The 20,448-nt window shown below is 44.3% G+C and overlaps 1 protein-coding gene across 1 annotated transcript in view; it reads left to right on the top strand.

The window, feature by feature from the left end:
• The window catches only part of MRPS35 (mitochondrial ribosomal protein S35), a 201,668-nt gene that overhangs the window by 110,694 nt on the left and 70,526 nt on the right, over positions 1-20,448 (top strand). The window contains exon 6 of the mRNA XM_086952806.1: positions 11,043-11,152. Coding sequence (XP_086808932.1) covers positions 11,043-11,152 — 110 coding nt within the window. The remainder of the gene's footprint in view (positions 1-11,042; positions 11,153-20,448) is intronic.

Genomic DNA, 20,448 nt, shown 5'->3' with positions numbered 1-20,448 from the left:
CTCCCCTCTTTTGTCTTAGTAGTACTCTCTCTTTGCAGATAGTGAACGGTAGTTAACGCAAGCCTTTGCCCCCGTTGTAATCCGTCGTGCCTGCTTGTCTCTCCATTTGATTGATTGTTGTCCAAGCATTTACTGTTTTAGAATTGGTTCTCTTTGGATCATTCTCTATTTACAAACAAGCACAAAGTCGCAATACTCTGTTTAGTTTTTGCAGATAGTGAAAAATCGTGTAAAAAAATAAAAGTAATCGAGCAAAATCAGTAGGCCACTAATTGGATCTCTTTTTGACCTCGCTAAAATAGAAATATTAGGAACAACCCTTCATGAGAAATACGAAAATAGTGAGATGAACTGAGCTCCACACCATGAGGGCTGCAAGACAGCTCGGCTCCATCACCCATCCCGCACAAAATAATGACAAACCCTATGCAAATATTAAAAATATAGACAACACACCAGCAAAGAAACAGGGTAAAACATTTTATTAAAAAACTATTTACATAACGTTGGTTTATAAGATGATGTCAGTAGTGGACCGATATGTGAATAGATCGAAAGCAGCACAAGGCTCCAAGATCCGGATGGCAAGCTCCTGGATGTTGGGTGCCATAGTTCAGAGTTCTGAGTTTGAGCCTTTTTCAATGCCTGTGCTTTGTTGAATCAAAATGGCGGCTTGACACAAAGCTGACTCAAGCGTTGCTACTGATGCTAAGCAGACCAAAACTGGTTTTCAGTTTGTACATTTTTCTAGATTTTTCAATCCAAGTTTGGTTGACTTTGTAGAACGATGGCTTCAAATTTTCAACATACGGTGTGGTGGCGCTGACTGGGAGGGGGCGCTTCGCTCCTGCCCCCTCCCCAAGTAAGATTTTCATACGTGAAAGTACGTTAATGGTTTTGGTCCCTGAGTTGCTTCGATGTCACTGCCATTCTCAAATAGCATAAGTTCTGGATGTTGGGTGCCATAGTTAAGAGTTCTGAGCAGTGCTTGTAACACTGTCTGAAGCTTATTTCCACCTACTGCAGCTTCACTATTCTCAAAGTAAGTGAGTGTCGTTTGTGGACCTGACTGCATTAGAAAACAATGTGATATGTTACCTTCCTAAACAGCTTGACGGAGGCCCCTGAGGGGCGGTGTGATGGCCATGGACTCGGATAAGACGCTTGCCTCCGACACCCTCCCCAAGTCTTATAGCACTGGTGTAGCCTGAGATCGCCCCCGACATAGGCGGCCGGCTCCCGGGGTCCGGCGGAACTTTTTGCCTTTTGATGACTCTTCAATTCTGGACCTTGTCCCACAATCCGTTTCACCTGAAGACAAGCTGTAGTGGGGCGCCCCTTTACCGTTTTAGTTGCCATTCCGCCCGCTTTTGCTACACTGTGCCTGTTCCGCCATTCAGCTGTTTACCGCCCGCTCTTGCGACTACAGCGTCTCGCTCACCATGTAGTTGAGTTGCTCCCGCTCTTGCGGTGCAGCGATAGGCGGCTGCCACATGGCTCTCAAAATGACGGCCGGCTCTTCGGTTTTGGGCCTGGTCCACTAAAATGGCCCTGGGACACATTGGAACTCGGACGCTTCCCTGATAGGGCTTGGGTCCCATTCTCGAAAAGCGTCCCCTCAGCCGTGAAGATTCTACAAAAGTCTTGGGGGCCTCCGACTCCCGCAGGCTTCTGGTGGGGAGCGGCTGCCATGATTGCTCGTGGAATGGCCACGACGGAGCTACGAGATGGTAGTGGTCTCATGCTGACGCCAGCTTTAGTCTGAAACATCCAGAAACACTGTAGACTACCAATTCGATCAGTTCCGGTAGCGCCCCAACATGACCCGGAAGAGAAGAACTTGCCCTCCCCTCTTTGACTGATGGTTCTTGTTGCCTGTCCCCTCTGTTGTCATTTAACAGAACTTTTTGGACTGCTGAAAGGGGTTGTGTTCTGAACGCTGGTTGGTGGAGACATTTTGACTATATTCTTGACCTACGTTGTCGCGTAATGCGTTATATGACACGCCGCGTTAGCGCACCCGGAAGTGATCCGAGGCGCAGCGCGCAGCGCGTAACGTAAGCATAACAGGTCATGTGACTTTTTAATAAAACTTTTCATTGGTTCATTTTACTTTTGTTAATTTAATGATGAAAAGCTTGGTCATATGACCTAAAAATTACGCTTTTTATTGTTTTCGAATATTTTTTTTTCAAACATATGTTATAATATTCCAGGCTAATGTACTTTCCCGGAAAATTTACAACTGTCTTGCAAGTAAAATATATTCCTTTTTCGAGAAAAAGGGCGTTTCTTCCTTCCATGACGGAACCGTTGAGTAAAAGAGATTCGGCCTGCTGTCTTAGTCGCCGATACGCCTGATTATCAGATTCTTATCGATCACTTTATGTTGCAGACATGAAAAACACAACTGCCCTTGACCATTTATCTTTACTGCGTTCCTACATATTATACCTTTTATCCGTCATGTAATTGGACTGCTTTATTTCACTTGCCTTTTACTGATTCGAAAACAGTGACTAAAAGTAAAAACTTTACCAATGTAAATACTACTACCGTGTTTTGTTTTAAAAACCTTTATTGTGAAAATGTCAGTATACAAATACGGGCCTATAACCACGTGGGCCGGCCACGGAGCAAACTGAAATCGTATATGATGAGGAGACATTTACACTGTAGAGGAACGTAACGAGCGGGCCATTAGGTTGCAAGAACTAAGGTGTCTAACAGTTGCGGAATCGGTGGACATACATTTTGTAATTAAAATAGGACAGGGCCACTTACAATAACATTTTCTAGATATACATTTGCGGGCAAGGAGTTACGAGTCCCATTTATACCGGCGCCATTTTGGGCGAGGCCGGGCAGGTCCAAGATATAGTCAAAATGTCTCCACCAACCATCGGCCAGACCAGAACCCCTTTCGGCCCTTTATGCTACAAGATGGTGTCTTCCATTCAGAAAATATTGTTGGCAGCATTTTGAAAGGAAACAGAAACAGCCGTTCTCCTAGTGAGTTTCACATTGTTACATTTAGGAAGAATGTTGAAGAGTAGTATGTGGAAAATCTGAAGCCATTTTTCTACAAACTCTTAATCAGACTTGGATGGAAAAAAAAACCATGAAGAATGTACAAACTGAAAACCAATTTTTGTCTGTATAGCATCAACAGTAACGCTTGAGTCAGCTTTGTGTCAAGCCGCCATTTTCATTCAATCAATAGCGTCCCCCTGCACACATTCAGGGACCTGGTCGTGTCTTCAGATGAAACGGATTGTAGGAAAAGAAGCAGAAAGGAAAAGGCAAAAAGTTCCGCCGGACCTCGGGAGCCGGCCGCCTATGTCATGTGCGACCTTTGGCCACACAAGGGCAATAGTGAAGCTGCAGCAGATGCAAGCTTCAGACAATCTTACAAGCACTGCTCAGAAATCTCAACTGAGGCACTCAACATCCAGGACTTGCCATTCGAATCTTGGCGCCTTGTGCTGGTTCCGACCTATTCACACATCGGTCCTGGATCTCGGCGCGTTCGACTCACTGTACCGCAACAGTGACCGCAATTCAGCTGGACAAGCCGCCATTTTCATTCACTCAATAGCGTCCCCCTACACACATTCAGGGACCTGGTCGTGTCTTCAGATGAAACGGATTGTAGGAAAAGAAGCAGAAAGGAAAAGGAAAAAAGTTCCGCTGAACACCACCTTGGGCAATAGTGAAGCTGCAAAAGGTGCAAATAAGCTTCAGACAGTCTTCAACTTACTCTGATTCTTATAATAAACTTCAGATAGTCTTACAAGCACTGCTCAGAACTCTCAACTGAGGCACTCAACATCCAGGACTTGCCGTTCGGATCTTGGCGCCTTGTGCTGGTTCCGACCTATTCACACATCGGTCCACTACTGACATCACCTCATAAGCCAACGGGGCACCCCACGCCGACTTTCGGCGCAGCATTGTAGGATGGCCACACCAGTGCGGCAACTTGCTGGACACAACATCGGGGCCATCCAGATCTCGGCGCGTTCGACTCACTGTACCGCAACAGTGACCGCAACTCAGCTGGACACGCCGTCTTTCGGCGCAGCATTGTAGGATGGCCACACCAGTGCTGCAATTTGCTGGACACCACCTCGGTGCCATCCGGATCTCGGCGCGTTCGAGTCACTGTACCGCAACAGTGACCGCAATTCAGCTGGACACGCCGTCTTTCGGCGCAGCATTGTAGGATGGCCACACCAGTGCGGCAATTTGCTGGACACCACCTCGGTGCCATCCGGATCTCGGCGCGTTCGAGTCACTGTACCGCAACAGTGACCGCAACTCAGCTGGACACGCCGTCTTTCGGCGCAGCATTGTAGGATGGCCACACCAGTGCGGCAATTTGCTGGACACCACCTCGGTGCCATCCGGATCTCGGCGCGTTGTGCTGCCTTCGGCCTATTCGCACATCGGTCCGCTACTGACGCCGCCTCACGTGCCAACGGATTTTCTACGCTTTTTGTAGCCCTATGCCGCATAACAGGTCATGTGACTTGTTTATAAAACTTTTCATTGGTTCATTTTACTTTTGGTTTCCTAAAGATGGAAGGCTTGGTCATATGACCTAAAAATAACACTTTTCATTGGTTTAGAACATTTTTTTTTCCCAAACGATGAAAGCCCCACCTTGTTTCTGGATCATTCAGACTGAAGCTGGCGTCAGCATGAGAGCACCACCATCTCGTGGCTCCGTCGTGGTCATTCCGCGAGCAATCATGGCAGCCGCTCCCCACCGGAAGCCTGCGGGAGTCGGGGGCCCCCAAAACTTTTGTAGAATCTTCACGGCTGAGGGGACGCTTTTCGAGAATGGAGCCCAAGCCCTAGCAGGCAAGCGTCCGAGTTCCAAGGTGTCCCAGGGCCATTTCAGTGGACCAGGCCCAAAACCGAGGAGCCGTCCGCCATTTTAAGAGCCATGTGGCAGCCGCCTATCGCTGCACTGCAAGAGTGGAAGCAACTCAACAACATGGTGAGCGAGACGCTGTAGCCGCAAAAGCGAGCGCAACTCAGCTAGATGGCCGCCACCTGGGGAGGCCCGTTCACGCCGCCTCCCCCACCCCCGGGCCGCCGCACGCCAATTTTCGGAGCAGCATTGTAGGATACCAAAACCAGTGCGGCAGTTTACTGGACATCACCTGGGTGCCTGTCGTACATGTTGTGTCAGCCATGTGACACTGGACACAGTCCCATCAACATCTCAACGCGTTCTGCTGCCTTGGGACTATTCGCACAACAGACCGCTACTGACGAGGCCTCCCCCCGCACCACCCGGGACGCCCCACGCTGTTTTTCTGTGCTGCATTGTAGGATCCCAAAACCAGTGCGCCACCCAGGCGACATCACCTGGGTGCCGTCCAGAACTCTGCACGTTGTGCTGCCTTGGGACTATTCGCACAAAAGACAGCTTCTAACCATTGTTGCTTTTTGTGTTGAAAAATGTTTAAATGTTTTTAGTTTTTGTTCCGTTCGTTATAGTTAATAGTTAATAAAGTTTTATAATCTTACTTTGTTGGAGTGTTATCTATTTTTTTTAAAACGGGTGAATGGGGCCTTGAATCGGGTTATTGTCATGTGTGGGCTTTGGAAGTGTGCTGATGCAGGATCGGACATTTCAAACTCAAATGCACGTTCTTTTTCTTACCTTTCCGAAGCATGGAGCGCAATAGCAGGCAGAGAAAGGGTGATGCACGTGTTGAATACTACCTGACCTGGCAAGTTGCTGGCAGTGCCCCCCCGCCCGCTCCTGAAAGAGGGCACACACACACCGCCGCCCCGAGTACTTCACAAATCTTTAAAAGACCATGCGCTTGTTCATGAGGCTTAAATGGTTTATCACCTCTTCTAGAACCCCTGCATCGACCCTCTGACGTTTCCTGGAAAAATTACCATGTAACACAATACCAAGCCCTGTCAGCTGAAACCCCCAAGGAATCGTGGGGCATATTATCAAGGGGGTTTATCTCCGCTTTTTTGGCTTTAAAAGCCAAGAAAGCGGAGATAAAAATATCTCCCTATTACCAAGCTGTCGCTAACACCAGTTAGTGACAGCTAAAAGGAGATAGCGACCATCTTGGGCCCCGCTTTGCATGTCAGTGATACTTATCACTAATGACATGCAAAGCGGGCGTGCCAAGATGTTAGCGACTGGAAACAGTCCCTAACATCGCTATCTCCTATTACCAACTTTTGGAGATATTCGCGCTAAGCGCGAATATCTCCAAAATCTAACACCTGCCCTGAGCAGTTCTTAGCCATGTTATCCAATGGGAGGTGGATAACATGGCTAAGAGCATTTGCTCGATAATACATGAATATCGCTGACTTTTCTGCGATAATAGCAAGGTTTATCTGCGATAAAAATCGCCGATGTGCGGCGATAATTTTTGTCTCTAAACAAGTTAGAGACAAAAATTATCGCTAGTTGTTCGTAATATGCCCCGAGTTTTTGCTTGCAGAAATCGGGAGGCGGGAGACTAGCACTGAAATCAGTAGTCACACGCCTGAATCGGGAGGGTTGGCATGTCTGAATTCTCTACAGCTGGGGCCATAAACTACATCCGCAGGGGTAGGTGATAGCCTAGGTCCGGCCTGGACAATCGGACACAGAGGAAGAGGAGTGTCAGAGGGTGCGGTAGTGAATAGGGTGAAAGAGAGGTGTCGGGAGGGCACAGGGTGTGATTCTCAGAGAAGAGCAGCGCAGATGGGGGGAAGTATATGGCCCATGCATGAGAGACAGAGCGGAGATGACCAGTGCGTGGGGGAGATGCTTGCGAGGGTGGGAAGCCATGCTGAGGATCGGCGGCGTGCAGAGAGTGGGCCTGGTCAAGGCATCTAAAATGGCTGCCGTGCACGACAAAATTGTGGCATTGGACAAAAAGGCAAGATGGCGCAGACAATGTTTTTCAATAAGGATTCATTTATAACAAAATATTTACTCGCAGTGACAAAATGGTGGTCAACACTTCCTGATTTCCATCGAATCGAACGTTAACAAACGTCACGCAGCAAAAAAAAAAAAAAAAAAAAAAAGCTCACGCACAGAGCAGTTTTTAACCATGTTATCCAATGGAAGGTGGATAACACGGCTAAGAGCATTTGCTGGATAATGCATGAATATCGCTGACTTTTCAACGATACTCATGCATTGTGGCCGATGTGCGGCGATAATTTTTATCTCTAAACAATTAAAACGAAGCACAAAATGGCGAATTCCCGTTTCGCTACCAGTTTGCGGCCCAGTTCGCGGCCCGTGAAGCGCTTCTACCGTGAAAAATCATTTTTTTTTTCTTTTCCCCACGGGACCCTTTAATAACCCCAACAACATTCCTAGGGGGTCAAGAGGGGGATACCTTGCCCCCTTTCATTAAATTCCCCTTTCGTTTTTCACCTCTTCTTCTCTCTCGATCCTACAGAGAGACAAGATGGCGGCCGCTCCGGACTGTTTAGAATGTTGACAGACACCGGAGAGCCAATCAGCTTTCTGCACGCAAAGTTCCGAAACGCGAAAAGTAAGCGGACCGGATCGCTGCCCGGAGCGCTGTTACAGATATATATCTTGATTTAAACGTTAATTTCTCAAAATCCACTGAAGCACATATATTGAGACCTAGCAAAGGCACATCGGGCTAACAGTCCCTACAATTTTGCCAAGTTTCGTGCAAATCCATTCAGCCGTTCGAGCTAAAAGTGAGTCCAACCGCCCTATGGAAAACTCAATGCAAAAAACGCGTTTTGGGACCCCCCTTTTTTCTCAGCCCCCCCTTGACGAAACCCCACCAAATTTTCAGGGGCTGCTCAGAAACAAAATGTGCCATTTTCCTGAAAATTTCAGCCGATTCCGTCCACAAACGCCAAAGTTATTAGACATAGAATTTTCAGAAATCCCATAGGGAATTAATCCTAACTATATATACCTACTGGCGATAGCCAGTAGGTTATAAATATATATATATATATATATATATATATATATAGATATAGATATAGATATAGATATAGATATAGATATATATATATATATATATATATATATATATATATATATATATATATATATATATCTTGTTTCGAGGGAGATGGCTGCCCATATGTTTGCACCACAGAAAGGAAACATTTCATGTGATGATGCCCACTATGTATAGGGAGACAATGCAAAGCAAATGTAAACACTGAAATAATGGCCCGGCCTCTCTTGTTGGTGATTAGGGGCCGCTGCCGCACTGCTTAAAAAATGTGAATAATGTAAAATTACAGCTGGGTGGGTCCTGTGGCCGCCTTTGTTTAGGATTAAGAGCGGCTGCTTTAAAAAACTAGTTTCTAATTTCAACCCTCTGCTCATTGTTGGCATTGCACAAACACCCTCTCCTCTGTTTTTATGTGTAATTCGACGCGTTTCTTGCTTTCCCCCAAGAGATCCCTTCAAAAAGTTATTGTGCAGTTTTTCTCGGCCACCTTGCGGCTCCTCTGTGATTAGCATTGTTTTCCGCGCACCCGCTGCCATTCTCGCGCATGAGGGCCACTGAAGGATGCTGTTGAATAATAAATGTTTGTGTTGCTCGACAGCATATCTTGTTGACAGCCGCACTTTCTAATAACTTGGTCTTGAAACTGCTTTTGACAAGTAACCTCCCACGTCATATGGAACTGCCAAGCAGCTGTGACACGTGTAAACATCACTGTGACACCTGCGTGTACATGCCGGATCCCGTGTTCACTCACCTTGACGTAACCTACATAAGACACTCCTCATGCTCGTGGGAGAGGCCGAGCTGGTCTTCGAGGCGCACACTGGAGTGAACACCTTTCCCTTCAGCTCCGATGTACTTGCTGTTTGCTGCTGCACAGACTGCACATCTCAACAATGAAGCTTTACTAGGAAGCATTTGGGCCCTTTCACTAGGACAGGGAGACATGGATCCTGACGGGTACACATGGCAGGGCACTGATACGGGGCTTTGAGATGAAGGCAAAAATGATAGGCAAGCAAGAACGCAGGAGACAAGATGACCCTGGGACAGAGGTAACCGGATACTAAGAATATACAAAAAGACAAACCAATGAGTCAGTGAGATAGAGGGAAACACAAACAGACCGAGGGACAATGAGACAGGAAGGCAAACAAGTAGATAAAAGAGCCGGGGGGGGGGGGAACGAGCATATCGGGAGTAGATAAAGACAAATGTTGGTGTGCGAGGCTTGGTGTGCGAGGTTTCCTTTCAAGTCGAAAGCCGTGGAAAACTAGATGTGCCGGCCGGCCAGCAGTGAATAATTAGGGGAGAGAGAGGGGAGTTGCTGGGGAACAGATGGCCGTGAAGCAGGGGGCGGGTCAGCGGAACCCTTTGAAGTCACGGCCTGCGGCCGTGAATAAGTGACCGCGGGGGGGCGGGGCAGCGGAAGCCTTCAATTGCTGCTGGCAGGGGGAAGCCTGTGGGGAAATGCAAGCTCGTGCACGAAGGAGCTTGTGGTCACGTGATTTCACGTGAACTGTTGAGAATCCGGATCGTAAAAAGTCAGCTTTTGGGTTGACAACAATAGGTTCGAGTAAAATCGACCTAAAAAGTGGTATGGGGCAGTCTCAAAATCCCCATTCATTTTCCATATACTTTTTTTAGGCAGCGCTGTTGTAAACATTGCTGAACGGATTTAAACCAGATTTGGCAGGAAGCTAGATATTGGTTCACAGATTTTGCTTTTTGTCATTTGGTGTAAATCCGTTCAGTAGTTTTTGAAAAACTAAGCTCCAAAAATATTTTTAGATCTGGACGGTTGGGTTTCAGAGATTCTCGCAAGAGTCCTTTGAACTCACTTAAAAAATAGAGCATTCTGATTGATCCAGGGAGCTTGGCTGGCAACCTGCAGGACGAAAAATAAAATGATAATAAAGTTATTTTATCTTCATTTTTTTCTCATTTGTCTCTGCTGGCTTTCAGCGGGGGTGACACTCCGCTGTAACGGAGAAGCCGTCCCTGAAAAACAATTTGTTTGTTCACCGCATCAAATTGGTGTGCACTTCATTGAAGTGCCATTATGTACACACACACACATGTGTAGACATGCTTTTAAATAGAAATGTTTACTTTAATAAAGATTATCATGTTAAAGAACAGCCAATTATATCTAACCATGATGCTAATGTAAAGAAAAGTGACTATAAACATCTTTAGCAAACATTTTTCTTGAAAAGAAAGGAACCGCACATTAATGTTCGTAGATAGGCTGCTCTGATATTGGGTGAAAAACTGTCACTGTGCCTTTAAGGACTCCCCCTCCTCCCACAATGCTTGACTGGACCGTTTGGTCAGTTCATTATTACCTTAAAAAGGGAGGATTCTGGTATGAAATATACACATTTCTTGTTAATTGTTCCAGGGAGGTGGGAGGGCCGGAGAGCTAGCATTACTGGTAAGTAGCTTTTTCTTCCTCCTCCAGGAGGTCCTCATAAATGGTCATAGTCACTGAATAGAATAGCAAGCCCATCACACATAAGCAGGCCCATCAAACCTGAAAGAATTACTACAAACAGCCAGTTTAGAGCGTCGGTGCAGGATAGGCTGGTGTGTCTACTCTCTCATCGGCCTGATCACGGGTGAGACACTGGAATAATAACGCAACGCGAGGAAGCCTTCATTGTTGTGGCCTGAGCGCTCTGCTCTCTTAACGTCATTATGGGACTTAGGTTTCCAGTGTGATTATGGCAATTAAATGAAAACTTGTAATCGACTCCACACCCTGACACCGTATTTTTGACTCTATACATTCGCACATATTAGGTTAGCCCGAGGTAGCTCCGTATCTGGAAAAAAAACATATTTTGGAATTGTCAGAATGCAACATGGGGAAGTTTAGAGTCTGTTTGTTTTTAATAAAATTGACCATATCTACCCGTTGCATTGTTTGTTGCTTGCACATAACTTGAGACAAGTGAGAACCCATTTGCAGGGCTGTGTTTTCTAAGACAGGTTTATTACTGGCACTCAAGCAATTATTCTCTCCTCTTCCTTTCTAAGGTTAAACTTTCCAACCTGAACTTGGACGACCATGCCAGGAAGAAACTCATTAAACTTGTAGGAGAGAGGCACTGCAAGGGCACAGATACACTTACCATCACAGCAGACAGGTATGGTAATCCAAGAAAGAATTGCCCGCACATGGTGCCCTCTGGGTCAGCGCTGGCATGCGACACGGCTGTCAATTCTTAAATTGTTAAATGCTTAAACTTCCTGATTCCTTTTCATTGTAATTGGTTCAGCTTTGCTTTTGTTCTGGTCAGAACTGGTGCAAGTGACATTAACCATGAGTCTGTTGGTGTATACCCAGGAGTATCTGTTACCTAACATGTGCCAAGTTATTTGTGACTTTAATGATACTCTAAATCAGCGCTTCTTAACCTTTTGACTTCTGTGGACCCCCACTAAATCACTATTGGAAACCTGGGACCCCTAGCTAAACCATTTCTACGTTTTAAACCGCAAAATAATGCATAAAAATATAGAAACTAGTCTACTTCAAACAAATACACAAATTTTGAAGTATTTTATTTCATTCACAAACAAGAAACACTCAAACATCAAAATGTTAATTTAATTTCAATCTGAGTTTTCAAAGTTTATTTTTAATTTTTAAAGGACAAAGTGATCTGCTAGACTACCCAATCATTTTCTCGTACAGTATGCTCTTTTTGTCAACGCATACCAGTTCTTTTTCAACTGAGGCAACCAGTTCCTGCTAAATACAATCGCCCTGCTCCGACAAGCAGATACACCGACAAGCAGATACACCTTTGCATAGCGTTTTAAAGCTTTCACATTTTCTTTTTTATAATGTATTATTCTGCTTATATTATTTAATTTTCTAAACCGTCAAAGACGGTGCGTAGGTGTGGTGGTGCCCCAGATAGCACAATGGACCAAGTTTAGGAAGTCGATAAGCCGTACTATGTTATTGAAAAGTCGAGAAGGCCCCATTACTGTAAAGCTGGCAAAGGGTCATAATGTGAGAGTCACAACAACACTTTAAATAACTATCCTGAAAGGGCCTAGGTAGGTTAGGATTATTACCAAGGGATGTAAACTGATGGAAGACAGTAATATGGCAGATGGATAAAATATTCTGCCATACCATATGATAAACCTAGAGTCTTAATCTTAGTGTGTTTGAAATAGGCTGTGTCAATGAGGCCCTTTTCTGTGGGAAGATCTGGCATTCTGGAAATAAGCCTACCAAGTGCCATAGACCTGCCCCAACTACTGCGGAGAGTCTTGAAATAAATGCAGATCAATAATAAAGCCAAAGAGATGGTAGCGCTAGGCCACCCTATGAAGTTGCAGGTATATTATTGCGCAACACAGTTTCTTATGTTGCTGCACAAAATGCTGCCAGATGCTTTCAGCCTTTTTAAAGAAGCTCTTAAATAGATACAGAGGAATACACCAGAACTGATATTGATAACGTGGAAGAATGACTCTCTTAATGAATTTACACCTACTGACTAACCCAAGCTGTAATCTGCCCAATTTCCTGAAGGTGCATAGAGAGTGCCTGTACAGGGCTTCATAATTGAGAATTATAACAGCATCCATATTAGTGAAAATGTGGATGCCCAAATATTTAGCTGACATGACCTATCGAGGATCGCTCCCCACTGAAATGTCCTTGGCAACATCCTCAGTCTATCCGTATTTAAACTATGCCCCGAAACTTGGCCAAACAACATGTGGCTTCCTCTATGCAGGGAGAGCTTTCTGGGGAGATGAGGTTAGAAGCGCAGTGTCATCAGCGTATGCCAGAAGTTTCCCCTCCCAGTTATGTAATCTTTAGAGTGGGATAAAAGCGGACTTTTTAAGTACCCGAATATACAGGTCCAAATACAGGGCAAAAAGAAGCGAGTAGAGGGTACATCCCTGTCTCATAGCCCAACTGATTTGAATGACCTCAATCGCCACATCAAGTGCAAATATGTGCAGGTTAATATGAGAGATGGTATCTTGCGAAAGAATAAATCTAAGCTGTATGGGTCGACTAATGATGCTATAACCCCAGCCAGGTGGTTGGCCAATATGTGCATGTAGATTTTGGAATGACAGTTGATTAGTGATATCAGGGGGATACAAACCACATTCTAATGGGTCTTTATTTTGTTTAGCAGAAATAGCAGTGTATGTCTTGCCCCATAAAGGTGGTACAGAATTTTAAAAAGCCGGGGAGTTGACCAATTCCAGAACTAGTTGACCAATAATATTTCGAAAATATTAATAAAACTCAGCTGGGATATCGTCCGATCCAGCTGCTTTACCTGACGCTAATTGAGAAAGGGCTGTTATGACCTCTTCGCCCATTATTGGATTGTCCAAGTTGACCCTCTGCATGTTAGTAAGCCGGTTAAGTCCAATGGCTTGAAGATAGTGATCTATCAAGGCCTTAGATCCCTGGAAATCATCCTTGTACAAACTAGAATAGAACTGATGGAGACTGAAAGGATTGGTGAATGTCCATTAATTATATTACCCCTCTCATCTCTTATGCTTGGTACTAGATTTTTACAACTCTTGCCCTTCAGCTGAAATGCCGAAAGTTTTCCCATCTCTTCGCTATTCTCAAAACATGACAAACATTTCTCTGTATACTTAAGACAGGCCCTGTTCCAGATCCTTTCCTTCAGTTTCATCTATAACAGATTTATTAGCCTTAATTTACCGAAGTGCAGTATTTAGGGTCCTTATTGGACTGGAGCAGGAGTGAATGCTTGAATTCTATTTGAAGCAGCTCCTCTTGCATCTTGAACTCTGTAGCCTGTTCAGTCTTTCTCGTATAAATAACAAAGCTAGTGGTCTGTCCCCTGACAAAAGCTTTAAGAGCATCCCAGATCATAATGGGATTAGCTGACCCTTGATTGACACAGATAAAGTCCCTCAGCCGGTGCCCAAATAATTAATATACTCAACATCTAGTAGCAGTTTACGATGAAAGGTACACCTATGCAATGCTTTAATTTTAATCTTGAAGTGACTTATTTTGCCGAGTATGCTTATTGTATTTTATTGTGTTGGGCTGTAACAATTGATAGCTTCTTTTAGCTCGCTGAATTTTGCTGCTAATATTTTAAGTGAATCTGTATCCTACCTTTATTTCGGGCACTAGTTACACTGAGCTCATGCCTTGAGGGTGCCGACCCCGGTCCGTCACGGCTGTTGTTCCGATTGAACAGAGAGTGGATACACCATCATCTGTTTGCCCCACTTCCGCTCACACTCATTTCCGACTGGTCGTCCACCGGAATTCACTTTAAATTGCTGATGTTCCAGACGCGCAGCGGACGCACGCAGCGGGCGCGCCTAAGGCAAGCCCGTCTGCGCCCGTCCGTGCCCAAATGGGACCAGGAACAGGCCACTATGCTCAAAATGTCATCTATTCATCACACGATTTGAAACTTTTACATTCTGGAAACTATTTTCTCAATCCTCACTCTAACTTGAGACTAATCGAACAGGGGATCATGGAAATCAGAACGTCTTTCCCAGAAATCATTACTTCCCCTCACGCTCTCCCCACCCAAGACAGATTAGAGATTCTCATTCTAAACTTAATATCGCGTATCTCAATACTCGATCTTTGGTAAAACACCAACTAGACATATTCAATTTCCTGGATTCAAGCCAACCTGATATCTTGTTCCTTACGGAAACTTGGTTATCGCAGCATTCTGCTCCTGACATCTTAGCAGCTCTCCCCAATGATTACTATATCCTACAAGCAAATCGTACGTCAGGGAACGCAGGTGGGCGAGTAGCGGCTATTGTGCGTCAAGAGTTAAAATTTACAACATTGACCTCACTCAATTTGTCTTTGGTCGATAGTTTAGTCCTCAAATTGGAGGCAGCCTCGACTCCTTTAATTTGTGTGCTATTATATAGAGCGCCTAACAACATGCCCCTATTTCCCTACTCTATAGCTGAACAGCTAGCTCGGCTAGTCACCAACAACGCAAACATTTTATTGATTGGCGATTTTAATTACTGGGCCAATGATATACAGGGTGGACCTAACTAAAGAACTAAATGATCTTATGGTCGGACTAAACCTTAGTCAGCTAATAACTACTGCTACACATGATAAGGGACACACGTTAGACCAAGTATGGACAGCCAATATCACAGTAGTTGCTCTGACTGTCTCTCTTTGTACCTGGTCTGACCACTCTTTCATCCAGTTTACTATCAATGACATTACTAGAGTGAACTCGTCAAGCCAAAAAAAACAAATTGCTGCTAGAAATTGGAATATTAACATCGCCCAATTCCAAGCCACTCTAGCAAATACAGTCCCCATTCATCATACATTAATTAAATCAAGTGAGAGAATCCTCACAGCATGGCTTACCGAGGCTAGTAATGAATATGCCCCATTAAAAATCATTCGGCTAGCAAGACGCCATGAGGCACAAAAATGGTTTTCTCCCGACTTAAAAGATCTAAAACTAATACTTCGTCAAACTGAAAGGAAATGGAGAACTAATTATTCCCTTGATAAAAAAGAGAGATACCTGATGCAATTGAAAGAGTATAAAAAAGCAATTCATTCGGCAAAAGCAGCTTATTTTTCTTCAAAAATTATGAGTTCTTCGAATAAGTCTAAAAAGATATTTGCCGTTGTACATGAATTATCCAACCCGGATAGAGTTACATTAAAATCTACTCCCAGCCAAGCTTTTTGTAACTCTCTCAACTTATTTTTCATTGATAAAATTGTGAAAATAAAAGCCAGTATTCCCTGTTGTCCTGCGCTACAGGGCTTACCCTCTATGTTGGAAAATTCTTGCTCTTTTGTGCAATTTCCAGCAATTGATAATCAGACCTTTTTGGACCTTTTGTCTAAAGTAAAGTCTGGATCTCCTACAGATAGTTGCCCGCCTCACATTTTAAGAGAAATTTTTACTATCTTACCCGGACCAGCTTTGGCTCTTCTCAATGACTCATTAACACAGGGTTGTGTCCCCAAAGCTTTTAAGGAAGCAATAGTTGTCCCCTTGCTAAAAAAAATCAGGCGCGGATTCTGGGGCCCTGGCCTATATCCCTGCTCCCTTACTTGGCCAAAATATTGGAATCCTATGTGGCCAAATGTCTCTGTACATTCATTGAGCAGTCGGAGTACCTTGATTCTAACCAGGCAGGGTTTCGCCCAGCCCATTCTACCGAGACAGTAATACTTATTGTATTGGATACGCTCCGAGAGAAGGCGGACATGGGCCCCCCGGCGCCCCATGCCTTGGTGCTGCTGGATTTATCGGCAGCTTTTGACACGGTCGATCATAGTATTTTGATCGACCGTGTCAGGACAGCTGGTATTCAAGGGATAGCATCCAATTGGGTTAAGTCATTTCTCGAGGAACGCACTCAGTCAGTGCGGCTTTCACAATTCTCTGCACCCAAAATGGCAACAACATGTGGAGTGCCACAGGGCTCCTCACTGTCCCCCATCTGTTTAATTTTTATATTCTTCCCTTGTTGCACTCCTTGAAAGATAGGAGGGTGTGCACGTATAATTATGCGGACAATCTGCAACTGGTGTTCTCAATCGATAATTCATCTGATTCGATATCTGAATTTCAGGCAACAATGTTACATATATGTGACTGGATGAACCAAAACCATTTAAAATTGAACCCTGATAAAACAGAAGTGGTTCTGATAAGTGGTTCTTTGAACCCTTGGAATGCACATTTTTGGCCAAGTGAACTAGGTTCTCCACCTAATCCTTCTTCCTCAGCTAAAAGCTTGGGAGTGATAATTTTTAGTGATCTTACTATGAAGTTCCAGATAGGAGCTGTAACCTCTACTTGTTTCTTCCAATTGAGGAAGATAAGGAAGATTAGGAGACTGCTCACTCGTGAAGCCTTAATACAGGTGGTACTAACTTTGGTAATATCCCATCTGGATTATACCAACTCTCTTTACTTTGGCATTCCACTCTATCTCATAAAAAGATTGCAGATGGTTCAGAATCAGGCAGCGAGGCTGATTTCCCAACCGCCTAGATGGGAACACATCACGCCTACTCTGAAGGAGCTACATTGGCTCCCCATCCCGCAAAGATGTGCGTTCAAAGTTGGCTGTCTCGTTTTTAAAGCCTTGTATGGTGCTAGCCCTAAATTCATATCTAGGCTTGTCCAGAAATACCTACCTACACGGAGCCTACGTTCTGCCCATAAGAATTTCTTAACATTTCCTGCTTATAAACGGAAACGAATAGGCGGTTGCAGGTTTGCAGTATTGTCCCCCAGTTTTTGGAATACACTCCCCTTAGATATTAGAACTTGCACCAAATTTGTTGCATTCCGCAGACTTCTTAAGACCTAGTTATTCACTCAAGCTTATAACTAGTTCATTGACTGCTAATTACATAGGCTCCTGCAAAATTTCTAAGTTAGCGCCAAGAAACTAATCGGTGTACGAGCGCTTTAAAAGAAAATTTAACATAACATAACATTTAATATTATCCAATTTACATTTTTCAAGGAATAATCAGAGCGGATTATGGTTCGAAACAATACAGGGGTTAAGTTTAACTGCTAATGATGGTAAAATACTATAACTCATGAAAAACATCTCTATACAAGAAGAGGAGTGATGGGATGCTAACTAAAATGTGAAACCAGGCTCGCTTTCCATTTGAGTTTGCCATACATCGCCAATCGTGTAAGACTCTGCCTTAAGGCTGACTTGCAGTTTCTCATACACCATTCAGTGACTCGGTGAGCACAAAGTATTTGAGTCTACTCCAGAATGAAGAGTCAGATTAAATTCCTCACACATAATTATAGGCACCGGCCATGTATTAAGTTCCCCCAAAAGAAAATTGTATATGGTTGCAAAAATAATGCAAACTGTCACCTGAATCCTTCGAGTTCCTCTATGAGCGATCTAGCCACCTCCCCAAACTATCCGCTTGAGCCTGATTATTTTGCCACTCATTCCCTTTGATATTAAAGCCAACCCCTTTTGAGGAGCCTCTATTCCATTTGTAGCAAAAAGTGTGATAACCAATGCTGTTTATTTTATGTATTTTCCGGGATGTAAGATGAGTCTCCAGAACGCAAGAGCTGGGGCTTCATTATACTTCCTCCTCTCTAACATATCTTGGCTGCAGAGGTCAGGCCATTGAAAATCCAACAGAGAATATGCAGTTCCTGAGTATGATCATCAGACATTTCATCTATTAATAAGGAATAATTTTTCTCTCTACACACAGTATAATGATTAGTTCATGCAATTCAGTGAGTGCCACATCTTTACCGTTTCAAGGGCCCCCAGCACCCAATCCCATCCCTGTCCCATTTTGCCCGGTGGATCTTGGACCCAACGGTGGGTCTGCACACCAAAGACCCCCATCAGATGGATGGTTAATGGCACACTGATGGCAACCCCTCACCCCCTGGCCAAAAACTGGAATGTTAACTATAGATCCTTGTCACCTGAAGCCCCATAAGAAAAACGAGGAAGAAGAAAACACAAAACCCATGCCAAACTTCGCTATACAACATTTCCACAAGGTTGTGATGCATTAGTTAGTCCAGAACCCAAAGTAGTAAAATTCAAGAAGGATAATCTCGTGTCACAAAAAGCAGTTTGCTGCTATTCTCTTCCACTTTTAGAAAAAAAGGTGAGAAGACAAGAAAATAATTAAATGCTTGCCCCGCTCCGTCACGCCCCTCGGGTGAGCTGTGCTTGTGACGGAGCGGTTCCGTAACTGCCCCGCCCACTCAATAGAACGCGTTGCGTAGGCGCGAAATTAGCACCACGCAGGCGCGGCGAGCGGGCTGTGACGGAACCGTTTCCATCACCAGCACAGCCCACCCGAGGGGCGTGACGGAGCGGTTCCGCCACTAGCGTGGGAGGGGTTAAACTCGCTGTTTCCAGTAAGGAGACTGTCACACTCAATGTCTGAAAAACATAAATCACTTCCCATAGGCGCCATCTGCTTTCAACAGTCTCCTGACAAAAGTCAGACTTTACAAAGAATTCGTCCCCACAAGCCTGAACTGGTTTACCAGGGTAAGCCAGTTGTAATATTTGCTGCCTGAACACGAAGTTCCCTAAGATGATCAGGATGGCATGGAGTACTGGGCAAGGCAATCAGCAATAGTAGGATGCTTCAGCATCGCACTTGAATGAGATCTGTGTGATTCTCTTAGGACTTGCAAACCTCCTTAACGGACATACCATTCACTGGATGTAAGAAATTGGGTCATTAGTTGGGGCGGTAAGTGCTCACCTCAAATAATAATCACAGTCCCTATTAGGGTGAACCACTAAAGTTACTAAATAAACCTGAGATCAACCCCCTAGTAGCTGTGGGACAGTACAGACAGGCTTAATTTGGGGCACTGTGTAAATTATTTATGCAGTACTAAAACAGTGATAAAGTCAAAATGCAAAACAATAAAAAAAAATCCCGAAACACATTTGAAAAATAGAGTAAGAAATAATTTAAAAAATGACAAAACTCCAAGAAGGGAAACTGGAGATATGAATTCTTAAAGTTTTAAGTAGAAATATTGCCATGAAGAAGTACACAATGCCAACAACAATCAATTTTTGTGGTAGACAAGACCTAGGCGCAAGTTGGCACTGACCGTGATGGAGTGCTGGTCAGATACACCAACCAGGTTTATCCTGGGCAAAACATTTTAACATCTGACTTTAGTCTTTAAGTCCTAATCCACCACATTTCTGAAGCACCCCAGGACCTTAGGGGGGGGGCACTTTTAGACTCACAGGGTCTAAGGTAGAGTTCAGTGCAGGTCGAGTTGCCACTGATAAGCTGCGCAGTTGCTTGAAGTGCTTGTTGTAGCTTGTTGTGCCCCTGTAACTTGCACAGGTGGTTAGCCTTATTATCTTTGCAGTCACCTTCTCTGTTCCTGGGTACAAGAGAGCATGACGGTCCAGTCTTTCAGGGTTCTTCTCCGGTTGCAGACAGCACGTTCAGTCCTCATCTCATCTCATCTTCCACAGGTCCAGGAGTATTCTGAAATGGCTCCCTGAATATGTCACATTTAAGCCAGGCATGATCTAGTGGGTGGGAATGACTCCTTGTGATACCCTAACATTGGGGTAAAGGTATCCAGGGCTAATCTTACCCACTTCTGACATTTTCAAAATCCCCAAGTCTTTTGCCATGCTAAAGTTGGGATCTGAGGGCTGGGGGTATGTGTGCAGGGTGTACTATGGTAATCCTAGTGTCCATGTGTTTATTAATAACTGTATTGCTGCTACTTATTTACCTAAGATAGGGATGTGCAACTTGTTTTTTTTGTAGCATTTTGAATGTAGTACATGCTTTGGCATACAACTGTCAGGTTTACAATTCTGTACTATATATATGAGATATATGCTTGTACTGTATATTACTGCTAAGTGT

This window comes from Lissotriton vulgaris, chromosome 1_2 (assembly GCF_964263255.1).
Source record: "Lissotriton vulgaris chromosome 1_2, aLisVul1.2, whole genome shotgun sequence".
NCBI lineage: Eukaryota > Metazoa > Chordata > Amphibia > Caudata > Salamandridae > Lissotriton > Lissotriton vulgaris.
The sequence above is the reverse complement of the archived record's forward strand: the minus strand, read 5'-3'. Positions and strand labels throughout refer to the sequence as shown.